Here is a 13835-nt window from a genome sequence, read left to right on the forward strand (position 1 = left end):
GTATTCTCGTAGCTTCGTAATATTACGGTTGAACCCCTGATGTCACATGGATTATTTTACAGATCTCCTTGCTACGTCTCTGGACTTGGGAACATCTCAGTTGCATTGCTGTCTATGCAGAGTCAGACAGCTCTCAGATTCCATCAAAAATATCTTCATTTGTGTTCCGAAGATGAACGAAGGTCTTACGGGTTTGAAACAACATGAGGGCGAGTAATTAATGACAGAATTTTCATTTTTATAGTGCCATGAAAACTGAAATAAAAATGAAAGTTTTAGGAATAAAGTTGTAAAAAAAGTCATAATATTGTGTAAACAAATTAGAAATATTTAAAGAAAAAGAATCACATTATTAAAAGAAATGCTGTGATTATAACAGTAGGAAAAGGCCTGCCTCAGTGAGCTTCTGCAATGCAGGAAACGGATGTGTAGGATTTAGTTAAACCTTACATATACAGGATAGGATTTACCAACAAAGCAGTTCTTGGTTTTCTGGCACATCAGCACTGGTTTATCAATAGTATCCGGACACTGCAGCGGTTATGTAAGAAAAGGAATTTATTCAAGAGAAAATTTTTGACAAACATTCAGGAAATTGCCTCTTGCAATCTGAAACCGCAACCAGTGGTTGACTCCACTCTGATGCTTTTTTATTTACAACTTAATTATCATAGCTAATATCATGCCATTAATTTCATAATGATACAACTTGATTCTCATCATTTTGACTTTATTCTCAAAACATTACAACTTCATTTTTGAAATGTGATTATTCTGGCAAAAGGCCAATTATAAGGTTTTTTTTTGTGGCACTAAAAAGTGCAAAGCTTTAGAAGACTTGGAATATAAGCCATATTAGCCACCTTTCTGGTGCTTTTTAAACTTTTAGAAGCTTTACAACTCTTGGTCACTGTATAAATTCGTTGTATGGAAAAAAAATCCTAATTCTAATTTTTTTCTCCATGGAACAAAGATTGCCATATGTATTTGGAACAAAAAGAGGGTGAGTAAATAATGACAAAATTATTCTTTTTGGATGAACCGTTTCTTTAACTGAAACTCGATCGTTGTCAACTTACAAAATTCGCAATGATGTAATGATATCCTTTCACATGTCGGCCGATCGTAATCACCTGAGGAGAAGCAATCATGAACATCATTCACAAGAGAGATTTAATTCAAGCGTCACATAATAAATGTTAAAGGTGTACGCGGTACATCATTCTTTAACTACATTCCTGACCTTACACGTGTGCTGTAATGGGTTTTTAGTACGTCATTCACCTGCTCCATAATGTCCTTGACTTTGTCCTGTTCACAGTCTAAAATGACTCTCCTCTCTTTCTTGTTCTCCAGGTCCTGAAAGAGGGAGCGATATGCCTCGTCTCTCCACTCATCCTTCAGGTTTCCGACGTTTATGGCTGTTACCTGCCATTTCCTCTCTGCCGCTGTGTCCAGCACTGCCTGCAGGGTAGACAGACCTACATAGAGAGAAACACACAGCAGCGTGCATGTGAGTGCTTCACATCAAATGTCTGCATCAAATTTTTCATCAATCTGCTCAAGCTTTAATTACCTTCCTAAAGTGTAATTGCTTTAAACCCCCATGTCTACTAGCTTCACTGTGTCTTTTTAAATGAGATTCAATCTCAATTACGGCCACTCTCTGTTTTAACCACTGTTCTACTTTAATCAACCACTACTCCATAATTACGCCCAGAGACCTTGATATCAGGAGTATTTTTTATTGCTCTTGAAGGCCCCTTGGGACACTTTTTCTCCTTCATCATTTCTCCACCTCGCTCTCTTTATTTCAGCGTTCTCGCTTTTGGTCATCTGCACTTTCATAGTCCTCTTCTCTTAAGCCTCCCTCCTTACTGCACATCTCTCCCTCCTCTCCCTCTCTATCTCTCTCGGTTGATTTCATATCTAGGTCTTGGGGGAGAGATTTATTTTGCTGCCTCAAACCAGAGATGCAGCACATAACGGATACTCCAGTCAACATTCAGAAAGCATTCAGCTAACATAGTCGCAATAACTGAAATTTTGAGACTGCAAAAAAAATGTTAGGTAAGAACTTAAAGAAAATGTCCAAGACTGAGTTACGATATTGTGATGTTTTTTTTAGCCTTTTTTACAATACTTGTTACATTGAAATATTGATGTATTGCTTTTGATTTGATTATTTAAAATAGATGTTTTTTCAAATTAGAAGAATCATCATTTTGACCAAACAGACTTTGTAGAGTTGATTCAAAACCTGAACATTTAAAAATGACTATTAACTAACTATTAACCATGACTTTTGCCTCTATAAACTCCTAAGTTGCTGCTTATTAATAGTTAGTAAAGTAGTTGTTAAGTTTAGGTATGGAGTAGGATTAGGGGATCTAAAATATGATCATGCAGAACAAAGCATTAATATCTGCTTTATAAGTACTAATGAACAGCCAATTTGATAGTAATATGCACGCTAATAAGCAACTAGTTAATAGTGAGAATTGGTCCTTAAAATAAAGTGTTAACCACGATTTCTAGGTTTTGAAAACTCATGGAAAATTTTTCTTGCTTTGCTTTAAAATATCTTTTTGGATAGAAACTGCTCTTCATGAGTGCAATACCAATAAAATAATAATAAAATCCAGTAGTAATAATAATAATTATCCAGTAATAAAGCTGGATTGCAGTAACAACTGGAAAAGTCATGAAAATTAATTGGTCAAAAGATGTGGGAAACATTTGAATTAATATAGGAAAAATGCCACACACAGAGTTTCATAACCATTTTTGAATCACAATCCCCCTAAAAAATCAAGCTTTATATAAATTCACTGAAACGCACAGACACATGTTGACACTCTCATACTGAGACAAGAAAGGATTGTGAAACAAGTCATGAGGAAACTTAATGGCCAAATAAAAATTAGAGCATTGACGATGTTACTTCAATTTACAGTATATATTCAATATTATTGCCCAGCTGTAATGTAATTATGTAATAAACAATAACATTGTGTCCTAACCAGCTGTGACTATGACAAGTGACTACAGAAACTTGTCATTTGCTTTGTTTCTAATTTTGTGTTATCATATTTCACAAAACAGATCAATATTATCTGATTGGCAATGACTGTATCATGATGCACAGCAGTTTTACATTCAGTTTGGACAAATAAATTGCTTGTCAAGAGAAACTAGTCTAAATAAATAAATGACAGATGAAACTGCAATTAAATAATTAAAAGATCTATAAAGAGAGAGAGAGAGAGTGACTGTAAAGTGCTTATCTGTAAGCACTCCCAACTCACATGCTCTTTCTCCAAGAGGCATTTCACCACAAAGTAATAGGACTATTGATTGAATTCTCTAGTGTATGTGTGTTTAAGTGTGTGTGCAAGCAGCTCTGACAGAGCCTTGGCTGAGAAAAAAAAGATAAAGAATGCATACATTTCTCAAAAGACAGATAGAGAGTGTTTACCTCTGTCGCTGTCATATAGATAGGCAAACTTCTCCCACTTGTAATACTCCACCAGACTGATGAGAGGCCCTTTGATATCAGGCCTCATCTGCAGAACAAACTGGTTAAGTCCATCAGCTGGAAAACTGGGCGTGATGAAGGACACGTGCAGCGTCTCGCAGAATGACGTGATGGTGTTCACTGACTTTTTATCGTAGAAGCCAAAGATGGCATACACTCCTCTAGAAAACTGTGAGCAAACTGAAAAAAGAAAAAGAAAAACAGTAATATACAGTAACTAAATGCTATATGATAACAAGATGTTAAATTTCTGGTTGATACCAATAAATGCCCATATCAAAATTTAAACCTTTTTTTTTTTTTTTTCTAACACAAAAAAAAAACACTTTAAAACACAACATTTATTTTCTTCACATTCACTTTTTCTAGTCAAGTATAGTCTAATCCAGACACAATACCGTTCAATATTATTATTATTATTAATTACATTATTAATTTTATACAGGAAGGATCCATACAATTGATTAAATGTGACTAAAGGCATTTGTTACAAAAAAAAACTAATACAAAATCAAATGTTGTTTTGAACTTTCTATTATCAAAAATGCTGAAAAAAATGCATCATGGTTTCCCCGATAATATTAAGCAGCACTACTGTTTTCGAAGTTGATAATAATAAAAAATTTTTTTTGTCTACAAGAAAAATGGATATTCATTTTCAGATGAACAGTGTAATTAAATTATTTATATTTTTGTAAATTAAAATTGAGTTTGACATTTTGATTTAAACTTCCCAAAAAATGAAAATGAAACATATGCATTGATAAATCATTTCACAATACAATTAATGCATTTAGAAAAGTCATAACATAACATTTCATTTCATCTCGACTTTAAGTGAGCATTAGATGATTCCAATGGAAATCTAAATGCAAAAATTGAGGAAATTAGCACTCCCAATTAAATATACAGTGTCACAAATTAAGCGTTAGCATTAGTTCTGGCAAGTCACGTGAGTCAAGCTTGCATCAGCTGATTCTCAGCTGATCACATCTACCTATAGGAATACGACACCTATCGCGGCATTCCTATATAAGCTCTATTCAGTATTATTCAGCAGCTTTTTAGCTTGCTCCGGAGCAAATTATCCCCCTCCATCCCCAGCTCCTCCTTTCGCCACAGTCAGGACTTGGCTTTCTGATATTCCTTGCTAATCAGACTCCTTTATCTTGAATAAAGTGTTACACTTAAATATCATTAAGTACATTAATGATATCTGCCTTGTTCTGTTCTGTTAACCCTAGGGGGTTAACTATTGCTGCTCTCCCTGCTCATTCATGACAGGCTGCATGGATGGGCAGGGAGGTTTTTGCCCAGAACAGAACCATACCGCCAAACCAAACTTTATGCTAAGTATCTATCATTTTGACGATAGTGGTCCTGACAGAATTAAAAAAAATACAGATAATTTATAAAAACAAATACTTTGAAATCGGCCAATAATAGTGTAACAGTAATTAGATTATGGGTAGTAGAGCTGGGCACCATTGTGACCAAAATATTGGTTTGCAGTTTTATTTTTACTGTATATTCAAAGCAAAAATTGTATATAACTATCTTACATTAGAAATAACCATGTGAGAGTGAGTTAAAAACAAATGAATGCTTCTGCACAAATAAAAGGTACTTCTCAGTTGATTATTAGCTCTTTTTACTTATCTTTTTACAGATCTTAACAGAGCAAACAAAAGACAATTATTCATAACAAATGAATTGAAGGAGGAACATCTGAAATCATAGAACATTTTTTTTCAAATCATTGCAATGTCAACATTATTTTGCAACCAATACGTCATGTTAAACCCTTTGATACGTTCTCTGTTTTCACATTACTCAATGCTTCTTTGTTGCAGTCCTGCCCACTAATAGCCATGCAAATATATAACAAATATACACACTAACTCAAACCACTGCCAACAACCTAAAGTATTTAGTCTCGAGTCTCTTATTTTGACAGAAGCCACTAAATGATCTACACTCTAACCAATAAGACAGAAATCCGTTGGAGAACACACTTTGCAAGTGTGTTTGCAAAGTTGGACTAATAGATCTACAGTATATAATGAGATTGAGGCTTCGTCCAGCATGTATACATATTCTTGAAATATTGCCCCCTAATAGAAAAGCTAAACTCTGACTCTGGTATAATTAGTCATTAAATACTGACTAGTAATCTGAATATTAAGACACACACGCACACAGATAGGTTACATATACTGTTCTTTTTTTTTATGTGTTCTTCTTTGCTTATGTAATTCCATGTGCATATTTACAGTATGTGTGCTCATCGAACTATGAAACATATTCATAATCCATGCTGCAACTTGTGCTCACACAGAGTGATCTGCAGACAGTCTGTATGCAGTCGGAAAGCTAAATATGAGACTTTGATCAGCAGTCACACGGAACAGTAGAGAGAGCCTGCTGCTGAGTCTGAGCTGGCACTGCCACACATCAGGGCTTATGGGATATGGCTGTGTGTGAATGGGGTCGCACACATACATGCTCTGGGGATTCATTTGTGTGTCAATTGCTCTAGCTGTCTAAACGTGTTGTCAGTACAGTAGGGAATTGCAATATGGCAGTTTGTATGCCATATTCATACTGGGAATCGTGACCAGAAAACAATGTTCTTCCAGCATATTCTTCCAGTATAATCAAAGTGGGGATAATAAAGGATAAGTAATAACAAATATTTCTGACAAACGTATGCTCGTTCTACACTCAAAAAAAAGCAGGTTCTTTAAAGGGGTCATATGATGCGATTTCAATTGTTCCTTTCTCTTTGGAGTGTTACAAGCTCTTGGTGCATAAAGAAGATCTGTAAAGTTGCAAAGACTAAAGTCTCAAATCCAAAGAGATATTCTTTATAAAAGTTAAGAGTCAGCCACGCCTACCTAAAACGCCTCGTTCTAACACGCCCCCACATGTCTACGTCACGATGTGGGAAGATTTGCATAATGCCACCCAAATGTTCACGCAAAGAAAAAAGGCGTAACTATTATTCTCGCTGTAGTATTGTTGCCGCCGCCATGTCGTGAAGGCGCTGTGTGTTTCGTTGTGAAAGCGAAACTACTTTGTTTGGTCTTCCAAAAGAGGACGATATCCGCTTCGTCATGCCTTGACAGAATGTGGAAAATAATGTGTGTTTTAAACTTTAAACTGCATAAACACATTTCATTACACCAAATACACAAAATAATGTTCTTTTTAGCAACATCATATGACCCCTTTAAAGTGCCCCTATTACGGGTAATGAAAGGTTCATATTTTGGTTTTGGGAGTCCCCTACAACAGGTTGATATGCATACAAGGTCAAAAAACACTTTCATTGTCTTATAATATGCATTTATTTTTACCTTACTTGCTCATCGACTCCCAAACGATTCGTTTAATGATTAATAAATAAACTATCAACGCTGAATTGACTTGAGCTGAATAATGACACTATTATCTTCTGTAGAGCTGCTTTATAGTTGAGTTCACTTCATAATTAATGAACTTTGCAACACTGTTACTGAACCAAATTTAATTAACAATCAACTAACAGCTGAAAAAAGACACTATTGTCTTTTAGAGCTTTTAGAGATATGATGGCACATCAATTATGTTGCACCATGTTGTGACATTGCACCCATGAACAAATATCTGCTCGTGTCACAACCCTTGATAACAGGCTCACCTCTTAATAACAATGACATTATGCCTTTTCGCCCACTACTTTCTTATAATCTCACTTTTGACTGATTGATGGCCTCATCTGTCCTCTAACAACACACAATCATCTTTAACCTTCAAAAACATGTTTCCTCTGTAATGATCACGCCACATACACATTCCTCATTGAAATGTCGACTATGTTCTCCTGATTAACTAATGCTTTAAATGTACCCTGCTTTACTCTCTCTCTCTTTCTGTTCCTCAAGGTGATTGCAGATTGTTGGGATTGAGGGACAGTCAGTAAAGGAGAGAAAATACTCAGTCACTCATTTTTCATCCTGTCTTCAGCACTAAATCCTCCACACCCCTTTCTGGACACGCTGATGTGAATATCTTTAATATAGCACACACACACACACTCACACCATCATCATACTGCCTTCAACATGCTGGTGGTTGACTGTGCATGTGAAAGAGACAGATTTAGATAGCAGAAGTGACTGATATTATATATATATATATATATATATATATATATATATATATGCCAGCAGAAACTGCCATTTCGGTGTGTTTTATGTATTTTTATTTCATAGATACAATGTAAATTGAATAGAAAAATTTTTTTTAAATTAGAATTTTAAAAACCCTAATTTAAATAAATGAAATGGGAAAAGTGTCATCTGAAAATTTCAATTCCGCTTAAAAATTTGGCGTCTGCAAGATTTTGAAAGTCTCTTATGCTCACCAAGGCTGTATTTATCTGGTCACAGTAAAAGAGTAAAGAGTAATATTGTTAAATTGTTTTGTATTTTAATATATTTTCAAATGTAATTTATTTCTATGATGGCAAAGCTGAATTTTCTGCATCATTACTCCAGTCTTCAGTGTCACATGATCCTTCAGAAATCATTCTAATATGTTGATTTGTTGCTCAAGAAACATTTTTGATTATTATCAAATTGAAAACAGCTGCACTGCATCTTATTTTTGTGCAAACCATGATACTAAAATATTTTGTTACATTATACCTTTTTTCATTGTTACTTGTGATCAAATTAATGCATCCTGTAATTAATGCATCCCCTCAAAAAATAAAAATAAATAAAAGCAGTAATGTACAGTCAGCCTGTCATTATTGAAAAAAGACCCTGACATGGTGGTCTTGTATCATCCTGAAATGGTTTATTTTTCAATAATAACTGGCTGACTGTACATAAATGCCCGTGAAATATTGCTTTGAGTTGAAAAATTTATATATTATAATATTAGAATGTGACAAGAAATGAATTTAGTTACCTGGCAAAACAGACAGATAAGTTAGCATCGAAAGGGAAAAAACCCTGTCCACATTAATGCTGCGATTAACTAACTAGAATCAAGAAATCCACAGAGCCGTGGTGTGTTCTGATTGTTGGTGCATCACAATAGAGGGCTGTTGTTGTTTGGTGATAGCATCTCATAACTGGCAGCAAGCTGGAGGCGTATATGCTCAGAGTTAACATTAATGTGTTATTCAACCTAACTATTGAAGGAAAGCTGCTGGATTCCATGAACACACTCTCTAATATCATCAAGGAATATACATAAGCAAATGGGACTATCCAAAAACAATCATGCCATTTAAAATCTTTGAACAGAATAACAGAGACTGCTGCACACCAAAGAATATGATACAACATATAACAGCAAATACAATGCTGAACTTTCTAGAGCACAAATCTGTCGATTGACTTGGCATGCAGTGGTCCTCACAGTTTTTCTTTTTATGTTTTTTTTTAAATAAATCAAATGTTAAGTTACACTTAATGTTGTCACATTTTCCTGCTTGAATAAGCATTACCAAATACAATTCATTTTTGTATTTTTACATTTACAGTGTAATTAATGTTCTAATTATTAAAATTAAGTATAAATCTAATCAAGTTAGTGTTTTTAAGCATCTTTCATTTATTCCAAAATAATAACTCAAAGCAGTAACAATTTAAACAATATATTTTATTTGTGAACTGATGCTCTGCTGTTCTTTTTAATAGTATTTTCGGAACGTCAGTCATCAAAGCTTGGTAAACACTGGTCATAGACACTGAGATGTACCTTTAATTCCACCAAGCTGATTGCTCACTAGAAAACCCCAAAGATCATGTTTTATCTGTTGTGATATGTAAGTGGGTGAGTTGTTTACTTATTTTTTAATTAGTCTTCCCACTAACACCATCATTTTGTTCATTCAGACGGATTCGTGAACGCGGAACATGCACGAAAACAAGAGGCGGGATTTATCACATGAACCAATCATAGTGCAAAAATAGAGGCATTGCCTCATCTCACATCATATTTTTTGCAATATTTGCTTTGTTTGATTTGGTCACACTTTAGTTTGGGGACCAATTCTCACTATGACTTCTGCCTCAATAAACTTCTAATTTGCTGCTGATTAATATTTAGTAACGTAATTGTTAAATTTAGGTATGGGGTAGGATTAAGGGATCTAAAATATGGTCATGCAGAATAAAGCAATAATATGTGCTAAGTACTGCTAAACAGCCAATATTCTAGTAATATGCATGCTAATAAACAACTTGTTAATAGTGAGAACTGGTCCCTAAACTAAAGTGTTCCCTTTTATTTTTGTACTATGAATTATTTACCATCCAATTTCTTGAGGAGGCATTGCCTCCCTTGCCTCCTCAGAGGAAATGCATGTGGGTAAATGCAACAGCAAAGGAAATTCCTTGTGTGCAGTAAACATACATCACTATATAGGTCTTGGCATGATTGTGTACAGCAAGACAAAATAATAGGCCTACTTATCTTCCAGGTGCAGTGAACACATGTTCTATATTTGCAGGCCCAAAGCAGTAAACACAACTCCCCATTCCTCACACCTTCTTACAATCAAATGCCTAAACAATTTTCTAAATGTTATGTACGTGCACCCTGCAGTATCACTGAGATTTTCCATGCATGATTTGTGTATGTGTGGGACGGGTATGTGGGGGTGGGCAGGCCATTCCCATGAATCAGCAGTAGTTCAGGCCATTGACAGACGCAGACTTGTCGCAGTGAAGCTCACGTCGCAAAGCATCAGTGTTTGACATCAAAAGGAGTCATGCAGACTGAGAGACATCTCATTCAGGTTAATGGATTGGGTGAAAACTAAAGAGGCCAAGCTAAGTGTCTCCGGAGCCCATTCAGGTTTGCGCGCATCTTGTCTTCAGAGACCTCATTCAAGCAATGCGTTTGTTCAACTTGTCATGCATTTTCATAGATTTCTATTTTGAAATGATGTCTTACAATGTGCAATTGTTAAACAAAAGGTAGTTTAATATATCTATAAAATATGAATTATTCCTCAAAAGCCTGCTTATTAGATTCCATGCTGGTGTAAAACATTCAACTTGTCATGCATTTTCATAGATTTCTATTTTGAAATGATGTCTTACAATGTGCAATTGTTAAACAAAAGGTAATTTAATATATCTATAAAATATGAATTATTCCTCAAAAGCCTGCTTATTAGATTCCAGAGTAGATCGGAATCATTTCTGTGAATCGGTTCTTGCGAACAGTTGGTTTCAAAGCATACAGTAGTTTAAAAATGATTCAATTATTCATTTGCGTCATAGTGTGGATTCTGACATTTCGTCGTGACATTAAAAATGCACCTAAACATTTTTTTATATATGTATGTAGCACATACATATTGCTGTTTATTATGTTTCCCCCCCCCCTCGGTTCAGTTTGTTGAAAGCACGATTGAGTCCATGCATTTACATTTATATCAAACTTAAATGCATTTATATAAATATAAATAGTGATCTGACTCATTTCTGTGACTCGGTTTGAGAACAGTTTGTTTCAAAGAAGTGTTAAACAAATTATTAAATTGTTCATTTGTGTCATGCATAATTGACAGTCCCCCCCATATTATATTATAAACGCTCTGAGACATTTTTTAGAAATTGTATGTAGCACATACTGTATTGATGTTTACGCTTTTTTCCCAGTTTGGTCTGTTGTAGATTCAGCACATAAAAACATAAATGCATTATAGAAATATACTTTAAATCTCAAAGACGTTTAATTCGTTACATTTTGGCCAAACAAGTAACTTTCCCCCCATCAAATGCTCTTGGTATCAGTTCTCTCATTCGTCCTCATTGGCTTATTAGGAACATGTTGGAAAGAGACCGTTCTCAGTTCAGTGAATCAGTGAGTTGTTGACTCGGACCGATTCAGTCCGATTCGTGAATGAATCGTTCAGGCCGGTTTTCTGAATCCATTGAACAGTGAGCGTGTCTGGAGAGGCTGTGTAAAAAGCCAACAATTTGAAATAATCTTCTAACCCTTTACATTGACACAAACTCACACGCACTAATAATTAATCACATTTTTGAATCATAAAGCGTTTCTGCTCTTCAGATGTAAGATGCGTGGGGGAGGGAAGCGCGCCAGGTCCATTTTTACGCCCTCGTGCCTCGCTTGTCATAAACCCTTGAATGATATATATAGCAAAATAAAATAAAGAGAAATTCGACCGTAAAACATTCGAAAACGACAAAAGGCACTTAGATCCTTTCGAGGGAGGCAACCTGCTGTTTCATTTGCCATCGAATTGTGCAGATGCTGCTAAAACGGGGCCATCTCCTCTCCTCCTCCGTTACTGTGGAAACCATCATCATGCTGCTCCCGCGAATGCCAATTATCACATCCCCCGGAAAACCGGTTTACATAACCACCATCTTCCCAGCGCATAGTTTGGACACCTAGACAGCCAGAACCAAAATGTGCCACAGCCGAGACTCACTAGAAGCAAAGTGCTTGAATGATAAACCGATTGTTTGCCAACATCCAGCCCCCGGTCCTTTCAAAGGCTGCGTATACAGATAGCACACCAGCGTTAATAATAGAACATATGTAAGCAGGCGAATAGGCATAACACACAGAACGTGCCATAAAGCTCCTGTAATATTTACCGCGGCATGACTGGAGGATGAACGGATAATGGGGAGGGAAACTAGCAGCCCTATGATCACACTTGTGCATGGGGAGGCTAATTCATAACAGCATCCAGATTATAATATAGAAGAAATAAATTAGTTCAAGTGGGGAAAAACTCCAGCTTGACTTACAGCAATTAGTTATGGCGAAGCTGTTAGCCACCTCCAGGTTATCAATGTGAGGAGTGAGGCGGAATTCGCTCGTGCCGAACTGAACCATTCCGATCCGAAACGCGCTGTACTCTTGATCTGCTCCTCTGGGGAACAGGCCACCTGAGAAAAGAATACATTAAAACACGATTCAGAATCAAATCATGTGAAGCATCTCGTCTCATATTCCAAATTTAGACATAATATATCGCTTTATCGCGAAAATCTCACATGGCACATAAGAAAAAAAGACGTTTGGTATGTATTTTCTGCTATCAGACGTTTCAAGTCGAGATTTGATGCCTGTGAGCTAAAGGCGTAGACAGGTGAAGTGCGCTCACCGATTTGGACGCTTGGAGATCCGCCGAGCGCCAGTCCCCATAACGCGAGGAAGAGGAGCCCCGACAAAATCATCGTCTTCTGCTTATCCACCAAACGCGCACTGTTCACAAAACAGCGGGCACAATATAGAGTCGACACATGTTAAAATTGTTACAGAGTTAAAACGCAGAGGCTCTCGTTAGACCGCGGTGCTGGTGAGCGATGATGCGGGAGTCTTGCCCTCCTCCTTTGCGGCTCCGTCCCTGAGAATCGTTCCAACTCCGCGGACACGGTAAGAATACTGATGAAGACGAAAAAAGCCGAGCGGAGCCGAAGCTGCTGGGACTTTGGCTCAGCTGCTGTAGGATTGCGATTCGTCGATCTTATTCATTAGCGTAATATATGTCGCGTGATTTCTTATGGTTATGAATTTATTGAATTAGAAAACGCCTAATGTGTGTCCACTAGAGTCAGAGTGGTGACAGATGTTTCCCTGTAATCCAATAGGTTTGGGCTCCCCATCTTCTGAAATACATGTGATGAACAGCTTAACCACCTTCACCCGGACTCATCAATAACTGATATACACCTACACTCTTAAAAATAAAGGTGTTTCAAAAGGTTCTTCAAGCGATGCCATAGAAGAACCATTTTTGGTTCCACAGAGAACCATTCAGTCAAAGGTTCTTTAAAGAACCATTTCTTTCTTGCGTTTTTGTAATCTGAAGAACCTTCTTTCACCACAAAGAAGCTTTTGTGAAACAGAAAGGTTCTTCAGATGTTAAAGGTTCTTTATGGAACCATTTAGACAAAACGGTTCTTCTATGGCATCGTGAAGCACCTTTATTTTTAAGAGTGCATTACACATATTACTAGCTAGAATGGGCTCCTTTTTTCAGACCAAAGACCTTTTGGTGGGTAAAGAGATGGACCCCTGTATAAAATTGAGTGTTGCATCTTAAAGGAAGAGTTCACCCAAAAATGAAAACGTGCACTTTTCACTTTTTCCACACAAAACAATTCTCCTAATCTGTTCCAGTGAAGAAAAAATCAATCTACATGTTGGATGGACCGAGGATGTGTACATTTTCAGCAAATTGTAATTACTGGGTGACATAATCATTTAAGTCTAACATTTTGTACCATATTAATATATTTAGATA

The 13835-nt window shown here is 36.3% G+C and overlaps 1 protein-coding gene across 2 annotated transcripts in view; it reads right to left on the reverse strand.

Annotated features, from left to right (window-relative positions):
* LOC107591557 (glutamate receptor 2-like) overlaps window positions 1-13020 on the reverse strand; it is a 24685-nt gene extending 11665 nt beyond the window's left edge. The window contains exons 1-5 of one of the 2 annotated variants that reach the window (XM_016280749.1): window positions 12693-13020; window positions 12334-12474; window positions 3479-3718; window positions 1285-1481; window positions 1080-1133 (exon numbers count right to left, since the gene is read on the reverse strand). In XM_016280749.1, the coding sequence (XP_016136235.1) occupies window positions 1080-1133; window positions 1285-1481; window positions 3479-3718; window positions 12334-12474; window positions 12693-12765 (705 nt within the window). In that variant the 5' untranslated portion in view covers window positions 12766-13020. The remainder of the gene's footprint in view (window positions 1-1079; window positions 1134-1284; window positions 1482-3478; window positions 3719-12333; window positions 12475-12692) is intronic. The other variant, XM_016280748.1, reaches the window with a different exon arrangement.
* Window positions 13021-13835: the final 815 nt, after the last annotated feature.

Source organism: Sinocyclocheilus grahami, unplaced genomic scaffold (assembly GCF_001515645.1).
Source record: "Sinocyclocheilus grahami isolate Dianchi unplaced genomic scaffold, SAMN03320097.WGS_v1.1 scaffold143.1, whole genome shotgun sequence".
Lineage (NCBI taxonomy): Eukaryota > Metazoa > Chordata > Actinopteri > Cypriniformes > Cyprinidae > Sinocyclocheilus > Sinocyclocheilus grahami.